At 35.1% G+C, this 22,681-nt stretch overlaps 1 protein-coding gene across 6 annotated transcripts in view; it reads left to right on the top strand.

Annotated features, from left to right (window-relative positions):
- LOC111861795 (transient receptor potential cation channel subfamily A member 1) overlaps positions 1-11,679 on the top strand; it is a 160,229-nt gene extending 148,550 nt beyond the window's left edge. For all 6 annotated transcript variants that reach the window (XM_033750456.1, XM_023846649.2, XM_023846648.2 and 3 more), the window contains 5 exons: positions 2,276-2,402; positions 4,735-5,013; positions 5,096-5,255; positions 6,190-6,317; positions 9,503-11,679. In XM_033750456.1, coding sequence (XP_033606347.1) covers positions 2,276-2,402; positions 4,735-5,013; positions 5,096-5,255; positions 6,190-6,317; positions 9,503-9,658 — 850 coding nt within the window. In that variant the 3' untranslated portion in view covers positions 9,659-11,679. The remainder of the gene's footprint in view (positions 1-2,275; positions 2,403-4,734; positions 5,014-5,095; positions 5,256-6,189; positions 6,318-9,502) is intronic.
- The last annotated feature ends 11,002 nt before the right edge of the window (positions 11,680-22,681 follow it).

Below are 22,681 nucleotides of genomic sequence, written 5' to 3'. Positions count from 1 at the left end.
CAGTCCTAAAAATTAATTTTTAAGTGTAGTAATTACCAGACAGACATGAGTAAAACCATAATAGAAGAATTAAAATGATACCTAAGTGAACAAGAGCAAAAAAGAATATATGTATGAGTTATGCCCAAACTCATCCATGAGCCAGTACTTTTATTGCAGATTCTGCAGATTAATGTGTTAAGATATATAGTAAAATTCGATGCACATACCTTATTTGTTGTTATCTGCTTGATGTATAGATAGGCTGAAATGAAACTACAGAATTCGATTTCACTATGAATGCATAGAAAACAGATCACACTCTGTATCTCAGCCATGAAGCAACTGTCTGTTCATGACCCTAGAAAGGGCAATAATCTCGTGCAGCTATAACGGAAGGTCTTAGCACTGAAGAAGGGACCCCTCTAGCTTTCTCTTGAATAGCCATTCTTTCATTCTTCTGTCCTTTTGTCAAAAGATTCCAAAATCCAAAGAGTGTAAGCAGTGCTAGCAGAAGACCAAATGATTTTATTCCTTCCATCTGTTTTCTGACACCAGGGACTGCTAAAATATGTCAAGTGTTACAAACAGAAATGAATTTATAATGCAGAACAACTCTGTGAAGAACTGGGAAACCATTTTCGCAGTACGCATCAAAATTAAAAGAAAAAATTGAAACTAGAGTATAACTCTTTGTACAAAAATTTTCAAACCTTCCGTTATAATATGCGACACTATGTTCTTTGCTAATATAAACAAAGTTAATTCCATCCATTTATCATAAAAGTCGAGTTAGATACAGAATTTTTAAACACAATGCTCCCTAACAGGAACAGACATTTAAATGTGCACCAGCAGTGGGCATTTAAATAAAATCTGGTCAGCTCAAGCTTACCACCATTTCAGAAGTCCAGCATTTAAAGGTTAAATGCCTGCTTTTGAATGGGAAATAAGCCCTTATGTATGTGCCCAAGGCTTTGGTTACTGTCCAATATGGTCTTTCCACGTCATCCTCCTGTTGAAGGTGACACCCAGATATGTTAACAATATTTACAAAGAGGAAGTCTCGTCCGTGTAGTTGTATATCATCAGAGACTCTAAGCCTTCTGGAAAAATAGATCACTGTCCCAATAGGACTTGTTGGAAGGTGCTGGAGACATTCATTTAGAATTCCATCAAAACCATGTGCCTTACCCAACTTCAAGGATTGCATTTCTTTTGAAATGTCAGAGGGTTAGAATTTAACAGGGAGGGCTTTGGTTTAGCCTCCACATGTCATCTATGGTCACAATCATGCAAGTCATGCACTCTGAATGGGTTTTCTAAGAAGTCTGCAATTATGTTGGCTTTATGAAGTGGATAAAATAGGAACCATGAATTGCAATTGGTGCCTTTTGTCCAGTCCTTTTTATGAGGGATTTTTTAATAGGCCGTATTGTTTGGGGTGTGACTTCGCAGTTTTCCAACTCTGTTTCATATCTTTCAAGTGTTCTTTTCCAGACCACTTTCCTGATATACCGGGCAACCAAGTTTACTGCCATTTCCTTGTTATATAGCTTCAGCATGGATGACACAGAAAACATTGCTTCCTACATTTCTTCTGTTGTGTGCATATCTGTTGCCATGGAAGCGTGTTTGCCTTGCCTTCGCCTAGCAGAGGAGTTCTTTGCTTCTGCTATTCTGCTTTGTAGGTGTCATGTCACAATAGTGTTTTATTCAGGTGTCTATTTCCTTCACATATATATATATACCATATTTTTTCAAGAAAATAGGAAATGAGCTGACACTTTCAAACCTAGAGGTTATTATGAGGTCTCTTTCGGTGGAATATGGTGAAACTTGTCTCCCCCAATCAACAATAAAGAGACATGAAAGTGACAGCTGCAAACATCGGTATGAATATAGTTCAATGTTTTCACAGTTCATAGATCCCATCAGTTGTCAGTTGTCCATAAGTATGTTTTGTTGTTCTGTATTATATTTTGGGTTGTAATCTGATTCAGCATATGCTATGTTATCTTTAATTTCTGTTTTATTTGTTTGGATTCATGCTGCTGTGTACTGCATTTTCTTTACAATTTTTCTAATGGCATGTTTATGAAATATAATCTAAAAACATTATATAAAAATAATCCTGATTCCGAACTTTTTACTTTCTGTACAAGTGTAAGTATAAGTTTTATTTTGAACGACAGTCATCCTGTTTCTCATTAATCCAGTCTAACAACCATGTTATTTCCTTTTTAGTCTGTTAGAACGTTTTCAAAATGTTTGTTTAATTCATCTCTCTTCACAGGTTCGATCAAGTTGGAATCTATGTGGTAATGTTTCTAGAGATTCTTCAGACACTAATCAAGGTGCTCATTGTATTCTCTATTCTTATCATTGCATTTGGGCTTGCTTTCTACATCCTCCTGTCCAGGGTAAGTTCACAATACCAACAGCATTTTCTTAGAAATAAAGGCCGATATTCAAGCAACTGAAGAGGAATCACACTTTTTAGTTTTTCAGTGGAAATATAGTTTGTAATGTATTTCAGTGAAGCCAAATGAAAAAAAAAAAAGTTCTTATTTTGGCATTTGTTATTCACTTCAATTTTTACTAACAAATTTTTAGGTTCCCCTTTTTTAAAAAGTATCCGTACAATGTATAATTGTCTATGCCAGATAAAGGCCCTGTTACCAACACCATCTAAACAGCATGGGTTTCTTTTGAACATGGACCCCTTCCTTTCAAGTGAATTTTCTTCCTACGGCATTTTATATTTGAAAAATCAGTTTGATATCAGGACATTTCCATAATTCAATGGAAAAATATAGTTCTTAGAATATCCATGGTAGATGAGTGATTATAGACTTCAGAAATTCATTTCCACTCTTTTTTAACTCAGCAAAATGACTGGCTGTGGGTGGATCCCAAGGTTTCTGTTCCTGGCAGTAGCAGAGAACTTCGTCATTTCATCCTCATCCATGCTAGTTCTGGGTTCTGTTAATTATCTAAGTCATTGGGTATGTTGGAATCCTACTGAGTAGGTTTCACCTGAGGGCGGGGACAGAATCCAGTCTCTGAAACATCATGCTTTTAAAAAAGAAACAGGACGGTTTTTAAAAAATAGACAAGATGATGGATAATGTCCAAAAACATGATACCTGTACATAGGTCGTACCAAAAGGCATGAGCAACTTTTTTTTGCATGCAACCTGGGAACAGCAGATGAAAGGGAGTACGGTGGTAGGTGGAACCGGCTGTTGTGTTAACCTTGAGTGTCTTGTGACGTCAATAGCTTGCATCACGTGACCAGTATCGCTCCTGACAAAATGGTCGACAGCGATATGTTGTTTCGCCAGCGTGCTGTCATCGAATTTCTTGTGAAAGAGGAAATCCCTGCTGCAGAAATTCACCAGAGATTTCAGCGTGCTTATGGAAGTGTGTGCATGGGTGTGAGCAGTGTTTGAAGATGGGTGAAATATTTTAAAGATGGGAACACCAGCATCGAAGATGAGCCTCGGAGCGGTCGTCCTCAAACAGCCTCAACTGAACACAACAAGGAAAGCGTGGATGAGATCATTCAAGATGACAGGTGTGTGACTGTGGACACAATAGCCCGAAAACTTGAAATAGGGCACAGTGCAGTACAGGAGATGATTGAAAGCTTGGGCTATAGGAAAGTTTGTGCTCATTAGGTCCCGTCGTTATTGACCGAAGACCACAAAGGTCAGTGAAAAGCCATCACCTCAGAACTACTGCAGAGATATTGACACAAAGGCGATGATTTTTTGCTCTGTATTGTGACAGGTGACGAAAGCTGGTTTCACCATTTCGAGCCTGAAACAAAACTGCAGAGTATGGAATGGCACCATTTGCATTCTCCATCAAAAAAGAAGGCAAAGACAGTGCCATCAGCTGTGAAGGTGATGGGCACAGTCTTCTTGGGTGCAGAGGGGTTTGTTGTGGCCGAATACCTGCAATCTGGGCAAACCATCAATGCTGCTCGCTATGTCCAGATGCTGCACAAGCTCCGTCGTGCATTGCGCGATCACCGTCCGGGACAAAACATCATCATCCTGCATGACAACGCTCGCCCCCACACTGCTCGCCTCACATTGGAAGCAAGTGCAAAGATGGGGTGGGAAGTTCTTCCACACCCCTCCCACAGCCCTAATCTGGCACCCTCCAACTACCACCTTTTCGGATTTGTGAAGGATCAGCTGCGTGGACAATGTATTGAGACAAGGGAGGCAATTCAGAAAGCAGTGCGTCAGTGTCTTTGGACGGCTGGAATGGAATTTTTCAAACTCCCAGAACACTGGGAGAAATGTGTACAAAGAAGTGGCGATTATGTGGAAAAATAAAGAAAGGTCTGTAGATTGAGATGGTGTATTTGGTTTGTCAATAATAAAGCATATTACTTTACAAAAAGTTGTTGCTCATGACTTTCAGTACGACCCTTGTAGCAACATACCATTGTCACAAACTTTTAGATCTTAAATTTCATGTTAGTTATGAACTGTGGAAAGGTATTATCCCAACTTTAGAGTGAATCTGGCTCTTAGTATTAACACTGTTTTTAAAAATTTATCATTATCTTGTAGTAGTAATGTAGTTATCTATTGTTAAAATGTATGTTTTCGCTGAAAATTTAGTATTAGGACTTTGTGTCATGTACAGGCCTGATAGAACTATGGCATTCTTTACATGGCTCAATCAACCTGAAGTGTATCCTATAACTCATTCAAGTCATACTTTCTTACCCAGGGAGGCCACTTGTCATTCAGCAATGTGCCCATCTCACTTATACGAACATTTTCCATGATGCTTGGTGAGATAGATTTCCTTGGCACATATGTACAACCATATTATGATGAGAATGAAAGTAAAGAGAAGAAACTGCCATATCCCATTCCTGCTTTTCTTATCCTTGGACTTTTCATGGTGTTTATGCCAATTCTTCTCATGAACCTCCTCATTGGTTTGGCTGTTGGAGACATAGAGTCAGTGAGAAGAAATGCTCAGCTCAAGAGACTTGCCATGCAGGTAAGGAATGAGAATTTGTCACCTTCAGGGCTCATATTCTTAAGAATGTGAAAATGGGACTAAGCCACCTCTTACTCTGCAGGTTGTGTTGCATACTGAATTGGAACGCAAGCTGCCACAGTTCCTACTTGAAAAAGTTGATAAGATGGAACTCATTGAGTTTCCTAATGATACAAAGTGCAAGCTTGGCTTCCTGGATACGTTACTGAGGAAGTGGTTCTGGAATCCCTTCTCAGATGATGGTACGTAGTCTGCTGCCCAAAAAATAAATATTATGTTGTTGATAGTTCCATATTCTCCATAGGGAAATAACTATCATGCATTATTTGCCCCAAAGTAAGTGAGAAGTCCACCTGGCTGCATGTTCAGTCTCCAAATCTAGTACACATATTTTTGTGGAATTTTATATTGGAATGTTCACGGCAAATGTCCTGACACATTTAATTTCATTTGTATTGCTCCAGCATAAAGTACACTTTACAAGAAACTCTGATCAAACTTTACAGATTTTCTGAAGAATGGATCATAAATATAACTGGTACAAGGTGTATAGAAATTTCCTGGATTAGGTCAAAAAGAAATGCTGGCTTAACTGACTCAACTTTGGCTGCCATATCCTTCAAAATAGTCTCCTTGCGAACGTATACAGCTATCCCAACCTTTTTTTCATGCTTCAAAAGCAACGTGGAAGTCATTTTCCTTAATGCTGTTGAGTACCTCTTGCGATACCCTTTGGATGTCAGACACTGTTTCAAAACGTTGTCCCTTCAGTTTCATTTTCAATTTTAGAAACAAAAAGAAATAACAGGGAGCTAAGTCGGGTGAGTAAGGAGGATGGAGAAAGATAACCATGTTGTTGTTAGTTACAAACTCTGTGGTTTTCAGGAACATGTGGGTGGGCTCCTTGTCGTGATGGAGCCAGTTATGGATGCTTGCTTGATTTCAGTCAGATATTGCAGCAATAGAGTTAAGAAAATAAAATTCATGACTTTGCTGTGTGATATTTGCAATGTGAATAACTTTGCAATAATAGATATGTATTCACAATAAATAACAGGCAAATGTATTGTATAAAATTGTAATACCGACAGCTGTTCTGGTGAGATATTATGGTCTGATTATGTACATATTGTTATGCAGCTATAGCATATGAACCATCAGTTGCTTGTATTGCAGGGCTTGAAATTGTGCTGGACAGTTCAGATGATTATGTATCTGAGGAGTTAACAAAGCAGAAGAAGAGATTGAAAGAGATCTCATCAGCATTGGAAACACAACATTTACTCCTACGTCTCATTGTCCAGGTTTGACTATGCTTTCCAACATTTAGTAATAATAATAATAATAATAACGATGACAACAACAACAACAATAATAATAATAATAATAATAATAATATTGTGCTACTGCTAATTTAATCAGCTTCCTACAAATGAGGGTTGCAGTAAAAATTAGGTCTTGCAAATTAAATACTCATTTTTCCCTTTAAGCCTTGAACTAAATTATATTCTTTTAAGTCCAGAGCAGCATGTTACCGAACTTGTTCCATGGATAACTTTACTTTATGTACAATTTATTTAACAATGCTGTCACACTTCAGAATGTATAGTGTTGAATGCTAGGATGATAGCGAATAATGAATTGGAAGTGAAAGGAAGTGGCCATGACATAATATCAAGTAAAGTCCCAGCATTTTCCTGGTGGGACTGAGGAAAAGCACAAAAATTCTCAGTCAGTATAGCTAGTCCTCATACTTGGATTTTAACTTGAGACCCCCTAAATACAAAGCAGCAGTTCTATCCACCTCAATATGGTATTGCATCCTAGGAATCATTATTTGCAGCAGAACAATCTCATCGAGTTTAACCATACATTTACATACTAATGTATTAGAATAGAGATTTCTCATTGTTAGAAAAGTTAGGTAAAATGTAGAGGCTTCAAAGCCTTTATTAATTTCCTTGAAATTTGATCGTAGCAGCCGTTGTTGTAAGTTTTACCTTCACTTTAAATTTAATATTGTAATCTTCTCATTTTATGAGAGTTTATGGATACAAATCCCTTATCTTTTTTCTTTGTCCCCATAATCCATGTCAGCTGTTCATAGACGTCAAGAAAGCGTATGATTCAGTTAGGAGGGAAGTATTGTACAATATTCTAATAGAGTTTGGAATACCCATGAAACTAGTTAGGTTGATTAAAATGTGTTTAAGCGAAACGTGTAGTAAAGTCCGTGAAGGTAAATATTTGTCTGATAAATTTCCTATCCAGAATGGTCTAAAACAAGGAGATGCTTTATTGCCACTCCTTTTCAACTTTGCCATAGAATATGCAATTAGGAAGGTCCAGGGAAACCAGGTGGGACTGAAATTAAATGGGACACATCAGCTGTTGGTCTACGCCAATGATGTGAATCTACTGGGTGATAATGTAGATACCATAAAGAAAAACGCACAAACTTTAATTGACGCAAGTAAAGAGGTTGGTCTAGAAGTAAACACAGATTAAACTAAGTATATGTTACTGTCTCGTCACCAAAATGCAGGGCAAAATCATGACATAAAGATAGGAAACAGATGTTTTGAAAATGTGGCACAGTTCAGATATTTAGGAACAACAATAACAGATCAAAACCTGATTCAGAAAGAAATTAAGAGGAGATTGAACTCAGGGTAATGCTTGCTACCATTCGGTCCAGAACCTTTTGTCTTCTCATCTGCTGTCCAAAAACATAAAAATTAGAATATACGAAACTATAATTTTGCCTGTGGTTCTGTATGGGTGTGAAACTTGGTCTCTGACATTAAGGGAGGAACATAGTCTAAGGGTGTTTGAGGACAGGGTGTTGATGAGAATATTTGGACTGAAGAGAGATGAAGTGACAGGAAGTTGGAGAAAACTGCATAATAAGGAGCTTCATAAATTGTACTCTTCTCCAAGTATAATTAAAATGATCAAGTCAAGGATGGGGTGGGCAGGGCATGTAACACAAATGGGGGAGACGAGGAATGTGTATAGGATATTGGTGGAAAAGGCAGAAGGAATGAGACCACTGGAAAGACCAAGGCATAGGTGGGTGGACAATATTAAAATGGATCTTAGAGAAATAGGATGGGATGGTATGGATTGGACTGGTATGGCTCAGGATAGGGACCAGTGGAGGGCTCTTGTAAACATGGTAATGAACCTTCGTGTTCCATAAAATGCTGGAAAATTCTTGAGTAACTGCAGAATTGGCGGCTCCTCCAGAAGGGCTCAGCTCCATGAGTAAGTAAGTGATCCTTGTCTTGCAGTTTCTTTCCAGCTCTATCCTTTCTTCTTGGTAATGATGGCAAAGACACTGCTGCACCACTAAACATGCTCAACATCAACATCATATATATGAGACAAACTCCGTCTTAAGTGCAACAATTTAATTGTAGTTCTTTCTTCTTCCCTTCCTCCACACTACATGTTTCAGCCCTAAATGGCCATCATCAGGTGTGTATTCTTACATAGCTGCTACACTGCCCGTAGTCTACAAATTTTCTGTTCTTTTTCTTTTTCCAAATTTTTAAAAATTAAAATTTTCTCAGGGTACACGCCCTATGTCTATAGTGCTGCAGCGGCCACTTCTTGTTTTATCGCTGTTCAGGTATTGTCTGTAATATACAAATATTTGTATTACTATCTTATGTTATGTTATATTATGTTTCTGTTATACAGAAAATTTGTAGACATTTTAATTTGAATTGAAGTTTTAAAAAAGTGCCAATTTTAGAAATCAAATTCACGCGTGTAGGTTAACAAAGATTTTATACATACATACAATTGGAAAGACTGGTGATTTTAAATTTTAAACTATGGGCAGTGTAGCAGCTACGTAAGAATACACACCTGATGATGGCCATTTAGGGCCAAAACATGTAGTGTGGAGGAAGGGAAGAAGAAAGAACTACAATTAAATTGTTGCACTTAAGATGGAGTTTGTCTCATATATATATTGTGTGAGTGCAAACAGGATGCTTAAATATAATATAATATCAACATCATCATCATCAGTCTTAGTAGAAATGTAGTTAGCTAGTCCATTTAATTAAAGCACTCTTGGATAATAAAGATTGTGTGTAAAAAGAGGTGTTACTGGTGATTGATAAGAGCTGTGATAATGTGTCTGTTCCTCTGGCAGTGGATGAGAACTATATTAGGTATATTACAAATGAATAAAAATAAAGTATGGTTGATATTTTATAATTTTGCCTACCCAAAGTGACCTCACCATTACTTATAAATCCTAACCTGATGTTGGAATTTTAAATGATAGTACTTTTAATATAAAGACATGAGGGCATAATGCATACTGATTCATGATTAGATCATTGGACAAAATACATATCAGGAGATCCTGTAACAGTCTAAAATCTGTCATATTGCATCTTGGTAAAGAAGTATTTTTGAATAACACTGCATTTATTATTAATATTAACTATTGCTTCTTCCCTTTAATTAGAAAATGGAGATCAAGACAGAAGCAGATGACGTTGATGAGGGAGTTTCTCCCAATGAAATTCGCCCATTGCTTGGTATAGCCAATAAGTGGACCTCCCCCAGAGTCCGTAAGAAACTTCGGTCTACATTAAGCTTTTCAAAGAACCAACCAACATAGCAACTTGTATCCATGAGCAACATATGTGCTGTCATTTACTGGATAGAAATTCTGTCAGAACTACGTCTTAAACAGACCATTGTTCGGCATGTGCCTCAACTTGTAGACAGTGTTACATACTTTTTGAATAACATGGATCTGCTGGTTTTATTCTTTATTCTAGTCAGTCTGTACAAAGATGAAATAATTACAAATAAATGCTGGAAAAGGTAATACAGAATATACTTTAGATAAGAGAATCCTCTAAGGCAATCTCGTTGACACTCATCATTAAAGTGATTACAGCTCATGAACAGAGTCATTTATATTAGTAAACAGGCTCTGAACACAGTGTGTACTGTTTATAACAGCTGAAAATTTGAATATAATTACGAAACAGCTAAGAGACTATTAGCTTCTCAAGGACTGTACTCCCCGTTGGTTAGTTACATAACATTTGTTATGGAAGACAATGAAAATATCTGAAAGTTTATGCAAGAATGCTTACAATTTCTAGATATTCCAGTACATTGCGCATATAAGAATTATACATGTGGGAAAACAGAAAATTGTTAAATTAAATATTTGTCAGTTATGATGAAAAATGTTAGTACACCCTATTGGCAGCTTGAGACAATACCATTCTTTACAATTTTTAGAGAGACAAGTAAGAACTAGAAAATAAAATTGCTTGAGGTGAGTCTGACCCTAGGCCTTCAAAATGGAACAGGTATGCTATGCATGAGCCACCAAACTGAGCATTCTTTACTTCTTTCATTCTTTTTTATACATTCGGTCTTATGCTCATCCGCAAGTTGGCCTTCCCTGCTGGATAAAAAAAAAATCATTATTAAATTTTACTTCTGTAATGCTCATATTTATTAAAGAAGCTGTTCTGAGTAGAGTACATAAAACCAACTTTCATGTTGCATACGTCCAGTTCTACAAATCTAGTGCTGTTAGCTACACATCTTCTTGAGAGCAGAGCATTACTTAAGTACAGTTCTGCCCACATTAAATTTGTCAGACATAACCTCAAAATTCCACGCCATACCAGTGGTTATATTTATTGTCTTATAAACAATGTCTCATAAAGAATCTGTAATTATATTTATGATCTATCTCCATATCAGTTTCCCAATTCCTGTCTCTAGTGATTTTTTAGTTATTGCCATCAAACTTGCTTGCCAGTGTGTGTTTGGAATGCCATTCATCCACCATGCTGCAACTGCTAGTTGTAGGAGATGAAAAATGGATGTGGTTCAGTGGTCTTTAATGGCATATAGTTCATAACAAATTTCATTAAAGTTGGTCACAGCTGGTTCACAAGTTCAAATGGGGAGATCCTGACATTTGCAGAGACATTATGGAGGTTTCATAATCCAACTTTTCTTAAGAAAGGAGGGTAGCCTATAAAGAACAGAACAACTTTTACTGAAATGTGTAATTTAAATATGTTTTGAGAATATGTTTACTGTGTTAACTCAGTAATGAACTCATTATAGCTAGTATTAAGGTTGTATTTACACTGTAATTTGTTTAACCAGTTGTAGAATGCATCATTTTATATTTTACACAATCTGTTACTGGTTAAAAGATCTGGAAAGTTTGATTGATAATTATATCTGTAGATATCTTGTGAAACAAATGTAATTGCAGTATTTCTTGTAGCTATGTTTGCTGTAAGTACTTGAATTTTAATTTCAGTTAACTGTAGTACGTATCACAGTATATTTAAGATACCTTTTACATGCTTCTTGAAGCAAGAGTTGTCTTACTTAAGTGACTGTCTCTTACACATATACACTATATGCTACTTAGTTCTTGTTGGAGTATTTATACTGCCATTCATCAACCTGCAAAAAGGTGTTTGGATTGATTGTCTTTTGCAGTCCATATCCATCATTTTGTGGCCTTTCCAGTGAAATGTTTGATCTATATAAATTATAAACCAAGAGAAAACTGTACTTCTTAATGTAGCATTATTCAGGGAGATCTGGACTGTTAACCATATAAAGGCAGAATTATAGTTCTTTACATCAGTTATGTTTTTCTATTAAAATGAATATTAATCCAAAACAGTTCATCTGATTCTTATTAGACAAAACTCAATAATATTGTCTATGACATACATGTGTACACAACACACATACAGGAAGTATGGAGTGATATCAGACAGACAGTTTGGTCACAACAAGGAAATGGATGTCAGAAATTTCTGGACTATATTCTTTGTACACAGTTAGAATTTAGACTTAAACCTCCTGCTAACTTGCAGTCATCTGGCCTGTTTTGTTGATGACTTATAAATGTGCAAGTGAAAGATCGGTTAGGCAGCAGTACCTTTGGTGGCATTTTGAGTCAAAATTTGACTTTTCATGTATTAAAATTAAAATAAATGTAACACTGTTCATTAAATATTATCATCTTTTTGCTTCATATACCCTGGGTGGATGTTGTAGTTACTTCACCCCTGCCCCAGCTGTACTTCATCAAGTTCAGCTATGGTCAGTACTGCTAAAGAAAAACGAGATTTTATATAGTATATGCAATATATATCTATCCTACACATACACACTTAATTTCTTCAGATTGTCAGTAGTTAAGACAACACTTCTCTCTGATTCCATTCTGTACTCTATGAATCATTTTTCTTTTACTAGAGTAACCCTGAACATGTCACATTCAGCAGTGAAACAATTAAAAATTCAACATGGTGATAGGTGTTGCACATTCTAAGAAGTTCAGTACTTCCTGAAAATTTCTGTAAAATCATGGTCATAATACATACATACATAATTCATAAATTCACTGATCCGTTGTCCAAATCGGACCGGATATTGAACTCGTCAAAATAAGACTTGACTGCAGAAATACAATCGTGTCAACAGCAAACAACCACACACAACCAAAAGCACCAAATAAGCATAATTTACATTTTCATTCATAAACAAAATTACAAGGAATAATGTTATTAAATGTTATACATGCTTAGCAGAAATATATTCATCTATTGAATAAAAAGCATTTGTTGTGAGGAAACTTTTCAGTGTGCATTTAAAAATCTTCACATTATCACTCAACCTTTGTATATTTTGAGGAAGATTATTATAAACCATAATGGATGAATATAACACGCCTCTCTGGATTGAAGGTAATCTCACTGATGACACATGTAGCTTTCCAAACTGTCTAGTGTTCATATGATGAATATTATTGTTGGTTTGAAAATAAATTGTGATTTCTAACAACAAACATCAATATAGAATAGATATATATGCTAGGAACCATCAAAATACCCAACTTCTTAAAACCTACTCTACACGAGTTTCCAGGAATCAATCTCAGCATAACCCTAATCACTCTTTTTTGGGCAACAAATAAACTTTTCATAACTGGAGAAGATCCCCAGAATATAATACTATATTCAAGCTGAGACTGATAAGAAAAATAGACCATTCGAAGAGCTTGTTCACTGACAAGGGATTGCAACTTCCTGAGCATAAAAGACACTGTATTCAGTTTCTTTAATAATTTTTCAGATTGTTTTTCCCAATTAAGTTGACAATCTAAATACATCTAAATACACAAGACATTATGTACTCCTTATTGCAAATCTAGAAACAGCTTTAAATAAGTCAGTCAAATGAAATGTTCTTCCTAACTGTAATTTGATTTTAGGATTTACATTAAGATTTACTTGGATCAGTATTTTTATTCAGTTTAAAGAAATATGAAAATATTGTTACTTAAAACCTGACTCAAAAACCTTGCATCACCTATGCTGTTATTACATAACAGTTTATACAACTTGCTCTTCTCTTGTTGCAGTCTCTTAACCATAAGGTCCTCCTCCTAAACACTGAATAACCTGAACTGAAGTTTCAAAGGAACCTACTTTTTTTTTGTTTTATTATGAAGGAATATATATGAGTTTACCTTGAGCAGAATGGTTTCAAATGCAGTCATATTGTTAGGATGTGAATCAGTGAGAGAAAAAAGAGGCATACTGTATTTAATTCTAGAAGTCATGTGATAGTCACAGGAAGGTTACACTGTTGTCGGAGGTTGTGCTCGTAATAGTGATAATGATAATAATAAACTGCATATTGGGGTAGCTGTTTCTGATACCTTTCAAGTTCTCATTTCACGTTTATAAGCTTCAGGGGCATGAAAACGTTTATGAATACATCTATGAAAGAAATATTTTGTAGGAAAATGAGTGCTTAAAATTTGAAGCTCTCATTATTTTAAGAATCACTGTAAGGATACATCCAGTTCCTTCAGTAGTAAAGCTTTCACTTCTTTGAGCTTATACAGAAATTGCTTTGAATGCCTCATATAACCAACTTGATAATCATATTTTCTTCTCCACACAAAATTAAAATCTATTTGTAATGGTATTGATAAGTTTGATTTTTTTATATGTAATAATACAAATGCCGTTGTGAATGCAACAATTTATTTGGTTGTAGTTCTTTGTCGTTTCTTCCTCTACACTACATGTTTTGGCCGTAACTGACCATCATCAGGTGTATTTTTCACTGCATAGCTGTCACACTGCACACAATCCAAAATCTAAAACACCAGCCTGTCAGTTTTGTTTAAAATCTCACCAACATATGCTCGTCAATTTGATTTTAGAATTCCAGTTTAAAATTTAAAATTTTTTAATTTAAAATTCAAAATTTAAAGTTTTAAATCACAGGGATACCTGCTCTGTGTCTACATGTGCTGCAGCGGCTATTTCTTGTTTCCAGCACCACTCATGTATTATCTGTAATACACAAATATTCGTATTACTGTCCTATGTTCCTATGTTATTCTTATATGTTTCATACTGTTGTGTGTACTTACTCTGTGCAGGTTCCCTGTGTGTGTCACTGCTCATCTTTAATACTTTTGCCATCTGGTGTGTTGTGTGCTGTTTTTTTATGTTGCTGAGTGTAGGAGAGGAAGGGGTTGTGGGGAGGGGGGTACCATTAATCTGTATAGATCTCGTATATTGTTTGAAATATGGGATTGTGTGTTTCTATGTGTGTGTCATTCATGTGTAGGCCTTTCTTACTTACTTTATATATATGGTATTTCTCCAGTGTATTCAAATGTCTACCCTTCTTTCCCATTGTTACAACTTCCATTATGTCTGTTATTGTTCCGTATGAATGTCCCGTATTTTGTATGTGATTTGAGTATCTGGAATTGCTATTATTATTTCTAATATCATGTATATGTTCCTTATATCTGGTGTTAAATGTTTGGCCCATTTGTCCGATGTACTTCAATGGGCAATCCACACATTTCATTTGGTATATGCTACTTTTATTGTATTTATCCAATTGTGGTTTATGTTTGAGTATATTTTCAGTTGTGTTCCGTGTGTCTTTGAAAAGTTTCGTTATTTTCTATACTTCTTTTGTACCATATGTAAATATGGCCCATTTTCTTTTTTGGTGTTGTTCGTCGTCATGTATGTTTGATTTCTGTTTTTGCCTTGTCTGATTTGAATTGTTAATTATGTTTGTATCATATCCGTTGTTATGTAGTATGTTTTTAATGGTGTTCTTCTCTATCTGTTTTTCTTTTTCTGTTATTGGGTATGTGCAGAGTCTATTTATTAGATAATTAATACCTGACAATTTGTGCTCGAATGGATAGGTATTATGTTAGGTAGTATGATGTCAGTTTGTGTGGGTTTCCTATATATTGCAAATTGCAACCTATCTTCCTTACGATGTATTGTTATATCTAGAAAATTAATAGATTCTCGTTGTTCTTTCTCATTGGTGAAGTTTATAGTTGGTTGCAATTCGTTAATTTTTTTGAAAGTATGTTCCATGCTCGTTATCTTTTCATCATACTATATTGTATATTATTAATATGTCATCAACATATCTAAAGTAAGCCACTATTTGTTGTTTTACTAGAATGGGATACATTTGTGTATGTTCCATATATTGTATATATGTTTCTGCTATTATTGCTGATGTTGGGGCTCCCATAGCTAGTCCATCTGTTTGTTTGTAGTATTCTTGGTTACTTTGGAAATAATTTTGTTCAAACACTGTCTTTAATATATGTATTATTTCCTTGTGGCTTTCTTTATCTATTTCTTGGTCTTTTTCTAATATAGAGTTTATTATATCTATGGTATTTGTTTTCGATATGTTTGTGTACATGTTCTCTATGTCAAAGGAACATAGTCGCATATTGTCATTAAGTTTAATAGTTTGTAAATCTGTCATTAAGTGGGAGGAGTTTTGGGCATTGAATGTGTTTGGTAATTTTAGATGACTATGCAATACTTTTGCTAATTTTCTTGCTATTTTGTAAGCTGGGGCGTTCTTCCAGTTTATTATTGGTCTAATGGATGTGTTAGGTTTATGTAATTTTATTGTGGCATGTAGGCTTCATGTCTGTGTATTTCCACTTATTATTTTGTATGATATTATTATACTGTTTCAGTGTTTGTTTTACTGCCCTTTGGTATTGTTGGGTCAGATTTTTACCAATTTTTATAAATTGGTTATTGTATGAAGTTATTTATTTTTTCACAGAGATATTGGGTTTTTGGACTTTATCCACCATCCTGGTTTTAAGATAACTAATAAAAACACGACGTTTTGGAAACTGGATCTAGCTAGCTCTTTCTGAGGGACCCAACAGAATAGGTGTTTTCCCTCACCTGAGGATGGAAACAGATCCAGTTTCCGAAACATCATGTTTTTATTAGTTATCTTAAAAACCAGGATGATGGATAAAGTCCGAAAACCCAATATCTCTGTGTGTTATACACCATCGTCAGAATCCTATAGTAATTATTTATTTTCTGTTTATATTCCTCTTGTGTTAGTATTACTACTGTTTTTCCTTTATCTGCTTTAGTTATAATGAGTTTATTCTCATCAATTTTATTTTTTATATTCATTATTTGTTTCCATTCTCTCTTATCTTTGTTATCTTTCTTATTTTCATTCCTTTCATTATTATTCTTGTGTATATCTTTTAATTTCTTCGCAATTAGATATCTATAATAATTTTGTTCTGTTATTTCTAGGTTATTTATTGCTGTTTCTGTTTCTAGGGCTAATGTCTCAATCCATTTTTCATTCTTATGATGTAGCTTATATTTGAGGCCTTTACTTAGAACAGAACACCATTAAAAACATACTACATAACAATGGATATTACACAAACATAATTAACAGATCAAAGCAGACAAGACGAAAACAGAAATCAAACACACATGACGATGAACAACACCAAAAAAGAAAATGGGCCATATTTACATATAGTACAAAAGAAGTATGGAAAATAACGAAACTTTCAAAGACACATGGATAAAAGTAGCATTTCACACATGGAACACAACTGAAAATATACTCAAACATAAACCACAATTGGATAAATACAATAAAAGTGGCATATACCAAATGAAATGTGTGGATTGCCCGTTGAAGTATATTGGACAAACGGGCCGAACATTTAACACCAGATATAAGGAACATATACATGATATTAGAAATAATAATAGCAATTCCGGATACTCAAATCACATACAAAATACGGGACATTCATACGGAACAATAACAGACATAATGGAAGTTGTAACAACGGGAAAGAAGGGTAGACATTTGAATACACTGGAGAAATACCATATATATAAAGTAAGTAAGAAAGGCCTACACATGAATGACACACACATAGAAACACACAATCCCATATTTCAAACAATATACGAGATCTATACAGATTAATGGTACCCCCCCCTCCCCACAACCCCTTCCTCACCTACACTCAGCAAGATAAAAAAACAGCACACAACACACCAGACAGCAAAAGTATTAAAGATGAGCAGCGACACACACAGGGAGCCTGCACAGAGTAAGTACACACAACAGTATGAAACATATAAGAATAACATAGGAACATAGGATAGTAATACAAATATTTGTGTATTACAGATAATACATGAGTGGTGCTGGAAATAAGAAATAGCCGCTGCAGCACATGTAGACACAGAGCAGGTATCCCTGTGATTTAAAACTTTAAATTTTGAAATTTAAATTAAAAAAATTTTAATTTTAAACTGGAATTCTAAAATCAAATTGACGAGCATATGTTGGTGAGATTTTAAACAAAACTGACAGGCTGGTGTTTTAGATTTTGGATTGTGTGCAGTGTGACAGCTATGCAGTGAAAAATACACCTGATGATGGTCAGTTACGGCCAAAACATGTAGCGTAGAGGAAGAAACGACAAAGAACTACAACCAAATAAATTGTTGCATTCACGATGGCATTTGTATTATTACATATAGAAGTGTATAGTGCAACAGGATGCTTAAATATAATATTGAATTTTTTTATTGTTTCACACACTTCAGTATTACATTTTCTACTCAATCCTGTGAGAATTCTTTACTTTTGCTGACTACTGAAATCAAGGAAATGGAGAATTTCTGCTGTTGCTCTGAATATTAACAATCATGTGGGACCCCAAATCTAACCCAAGCATTTGTACCAGCACATTATACTACAGTATAAGCATGTCAATGGCAAAGCACAGTAATTACCTGTGAAACCTATATATTGTTTTTCCATAAGATTAGAACTACAGCAGTTTTCTTGAGCCTTTACTTAAAAACAGGGTGTGTTCCAAAGCCCTGTTCCTAATTCAACCCATTCTTAAGTCAAACTATATGTTTTCCCCAAAAAGAAATAATGTAATTAGAATTAGTTGAGTAACAAAGCCTATTTAACCTACAGTATTTTATATAGTTACCTTAGAATTGGATATTAAAGAGTACACATCCACAGAAAAATAAACAAATTAATATAAACAGTTCTTATACCATTTATAAATATGGATGTTTGTACATTGAGCATTCATATGTTGAGGAGCAAGTGTACGTTTTTAAAAAATGTATAGTGTTGTACCTTGGCCTCAGCATTAATTTGCTTCTACTGACACACTGCACCATATATGCATTTCCTGCTGTTGATGCATATGTAGTGCATTTGAAGTTAATGTTCACATAAATATTTGTAATGTATTTAAAATGCTGTCTAGTCATAAAATTTCAAAAAGATAAGATACTGAATTTGGATATAAACCATACACTGTTATCAAGGATTGTAAAAGTAGAATAAATAATTAGTTTTAAATGTAAGTTGATTTATTAATTCAGGTAATTCTGAACATGACCTCGTTACTGTCACTAACTTGTTTCTTCATGAGAATATCTCATCCTTCTGAAAGTGAAGAGTTCACTGCAGTTGGTGTAACAGAACATGTAACTGAGACATGTTCATTTCATTTTCTTACACTATAAATCTTCATATCAAACTGAATCAAGAAAGTTCAGTGAAGTTCTTCAATAAAAGTCAACAAGTAAATTACCCGAGAGCACATTACACTACAGCATACATGAAATGTGGAATACATATGATGAAGGGAGGGTTTGCTAAAAACAGATTTATTATACTGGTCACTGAAAACATACCAAATGAATGGTATAATGCAGTACAGTTATAGTACATTAACCAGGGACCAAAATTATTTTTCCTTATATATCATGAAGTATGCTAGTGTATGATTTGTAGACAGCAGCACAGAGAAACATACCCAGTCACATGACTAACGAAAATTATATTAGGGAAAATAAGACTGGGGTACAAAATAATATATATGAACATTTCTAAAGAATATTAAAAAGAATTTATTAGAAATTAAATGTTGTAATGTAGATATTAATAATAACCATAAATATTTTATGTAGTTCATAGACAGCTGGAGATAAGTAGACACTTTTCAGTCTAGTCTAATAATGTATTCTGTAACTGTTTTAAGGAGTGGGCTGTCATTAAAACTTCTACATTTACATACTTACTATTGCTTGTTCTCACATAAATATAATTTGATACGTTATGTGATAGCAGTTACATTTTGTGACTGAGAACTGACTGGTGGGTCATATTTAGAAGGGATGATGTGTACATTTTCAAAACCTCCATGAAATATCTTGATTATCTGTTTCTTTTCAAACAAAATTTAACTAGAAAAGAAGAATTTTGAGATGAAGAAATGAACATTTGTATGAAGAGGATAGTTAATACATGAATTATATGACAAGATTTAAAAATTTCCAGCACAATTAAATTATATCTGAAATGCCAGAAACTGGCTGTATAATTCACTTTCATTTTTTTAAAGCATCTGCTTTCAACAAATTTTGTGTGTGTGTGTGTATACGTACGTGTGTGTGTATGCGCGTGCATGAGTAAGGGAGTGAGGGAGAGAGATTGCAAATGCAATTTCGATCAGTAGTCATCTAGTTGAAATTTACACTGATGATCTTGAATAATTTCATCCACATTTGGAGGTAAACCTGAGAAATGGATGCTGGATAATGCTTTATATGTATTTTATAATGTGATAATCCTCTGTGATTACTACAACCAGCCTTATGACCTCTTTTGTAAAGAGCTACAAGAACAGATTCCTTCTACTACTTTGACAAGGTGTCCTTATTCCAAATAGAATTATTAAGTTAAAGGATCTCATAATATAATGTTTCATCTCTTAAGATAAAGTCCCTGTGCTTAACCAATTAAACATTATGCCATGAAGACATATAGAGGAGTGGATGCATAGATCTACATTTTCTTGACCTCTGCACTAGTTGGAGGTGAGTGGTCAGCTTCATGCCTTGGCTGCTTTACCCCAAGGGAAAGAGTTCCTGGTACCTATTGGATAGGAGGTTGGGTGGGCCCCAGAGCAAGTCTGGAGGACAGAGAGGAAAAAAAATTCTTGACTGTACCAGGACTTGAACTCTGACCCTTCAGTCATCCAGCTTATAGCCAGTTGCTATACCAACTGCACTATCCCGACTCTGTTTCACCTCTTTCCTGGATCAATTCTGTCACAATTTTATGATACTTGGCAGTTTAGGCCTATTCCTCTTCAACATTCCATCTTAACCTCAACTTCAGAGTTGGGCTAAGATAGTAACAGTTAAAATTGTATGTATTTCAGTCTGCTTTAAATAATGAAGGGGGCACGCGGTAGCATAGTTGGTTGAGGCATTATGCTACAAGTTGGAAGGTCAAGGGTTCAAGTCCCGATTGGATTTCTTTTAATTGACCTAATCCTTCCAGCCACACTATGGCCCTGGGGTCAACTCAGCTTCTAACAGAAATGAGTACCAGGAATTAATTAAATAATTTTCCTGGGGAGTAAAGTGCAGCCAGTGTGTAAGGCTGAAAACCTTACTGCCATCTATGAGCCAATTGTCTAGATAATGTAGGGCCCTCAACGTCTCACAACCCTATGGGCCTTCACGGCCTGTTACAGGGATAGTTTTACTTTTTACTTCACTTTAAATAATGAAGCCCATGTGTATTCAGTTGCTGACAGAAGTAATTCTTCCACTTATTCAAAACACTGTGGGACCCTGCCGGCATATTCTCATCCTTTGCCAAATACATTCTTGGTTGGTCACTCTTCTTAAATGTATTTATCTAATATTATATTTAAGCATCCTGTTGCACTCCATATGATAAATGATATAAACTCCGTCTCAAGTGCAAACAATATATTTTGTGTCTTTGATCTTGCTCCCTACACTACATGTTTCGGCCTCAGACGGCCATCATCAGGTGTATAACACTCACGTCGCTGTCACACTGCACCCAGTTCAAAATTTAACATCTAAAACACTCTCCCTGTCATTATCAACTTCTACTTCGTTGATAGCTGTCCACCCGTAGATTACTTCACACACGTTAATTTTGAGTTTATTGTAATAGCACCATAATAAAATCTTTAGTTCTAATTTTAAACCTTTAAATTCTTGTCCAAATTTTAAAATTTTAAAATTGTTAGGGTTATTCGCCCTGTGTTTGAAGTGCTGCAGCGGCTAGTTCTTGTTTCCACACTGTATAGGTGTTATCCTGTGTAGTCTTTCTGTGTGCGTGCCGCTGCTATTCTTTACTACGTGTGCTCACGTATACAGTGTGGAAACAAGAACTAGCCGCTGCAGCACTTCAAACACAGGGCGAATAACCCTAACAATTTTAAAATTTTAAAATTTGGACAAGAATTTAAAGGTTTAAAATTAGAACTAAAGATTTTATTATGGTGCTATTACAATAAACTCAAAATTAACGTGTGTGAAGTAATCTACGGGTGGACAGCTATCAACGAAGTAGAAGTTGATAATGACAGGGAGAGTGTTGTAGATGTTAAATTTTGAACTGGGTGCAGTGTGACAGCGATGTGAGTGTTATACACCTGATGATGGCCGTCTGAGGCCGAAACATGTAGTGTAGAGAGCAAGATCAAAGACACAAAATAAATTGTTTGCACTTGAGACGGAGTTTATATCATTTATCGTATTTATCTAATATATATGTCTCTTATACTCTTGTTTTTAAATGTTTTTGTTAATGTTATTAATTGTATCCTTGAGTTATTCCACTTATTTGTTCTTGAAATGTCTGCTAGCTTCATATTTAAATTGTTTATGTGATCTTTTGTAACCGTTCCACTGCTACGCAAATTTTTTTAGGTAATCAACTTTATAAATTTGAAAGCGTAATTGTTCAAAATGAAATGCAGTGAACAAGGGTAGTGAAACATGGTCAATTCTTGTATGTAAGAGAAAGCGATTTCTCAAGCTTACAACAAGAGACAGGAAGACACCCTTCAAAGGTTTATTAGTGAAAGCTGTGTTAAAGAATAAGGTAAAGAAATCCTTTGTAAATTCATACTTGGCAGTTTGTACATGCCATAACTTAAAAAGAGTGAAGTTTTTAGGGCCCAACCGACACTTAAGCATTTGTCACTTTCTGACAGAAATACGTTGGAGTCAAAAATCCTTAAACGCTTGTAAGCTTTAAGCGGAGTGGAGGAATATCTAATTAAGATACTCCTATTTTTCAAAATTAGCCAATCACTAAAATTTAAGGGTGTGACAGAGCAGTGACGCTGGTGAAAGCAGGAATTGAAGGTTTGAGGAAGCGTCATGTTTTAGCATCATTC

This window comes from Cryptotermes secundus, unplaced genomic scaffold (genome assembly GCF_002891405.2).
Source record: "Cryptotermes secundus unplaced genomic scaffold, Csec_1.0 scaffold598, whole genome shotgun sequence".
NCBI classification, from domain to species: domain Eukaryota; kingdom Metazoa; phylum Arthropoda; class Insecta; order Blattodea; family Kalotermitidae; genus Cryptotermes; species Cryptotermes secundus.
Note: the sequence above shows the minus strand (reverse complement) of the source record. Positions and strands in the feature narration are given on the sequence as shown.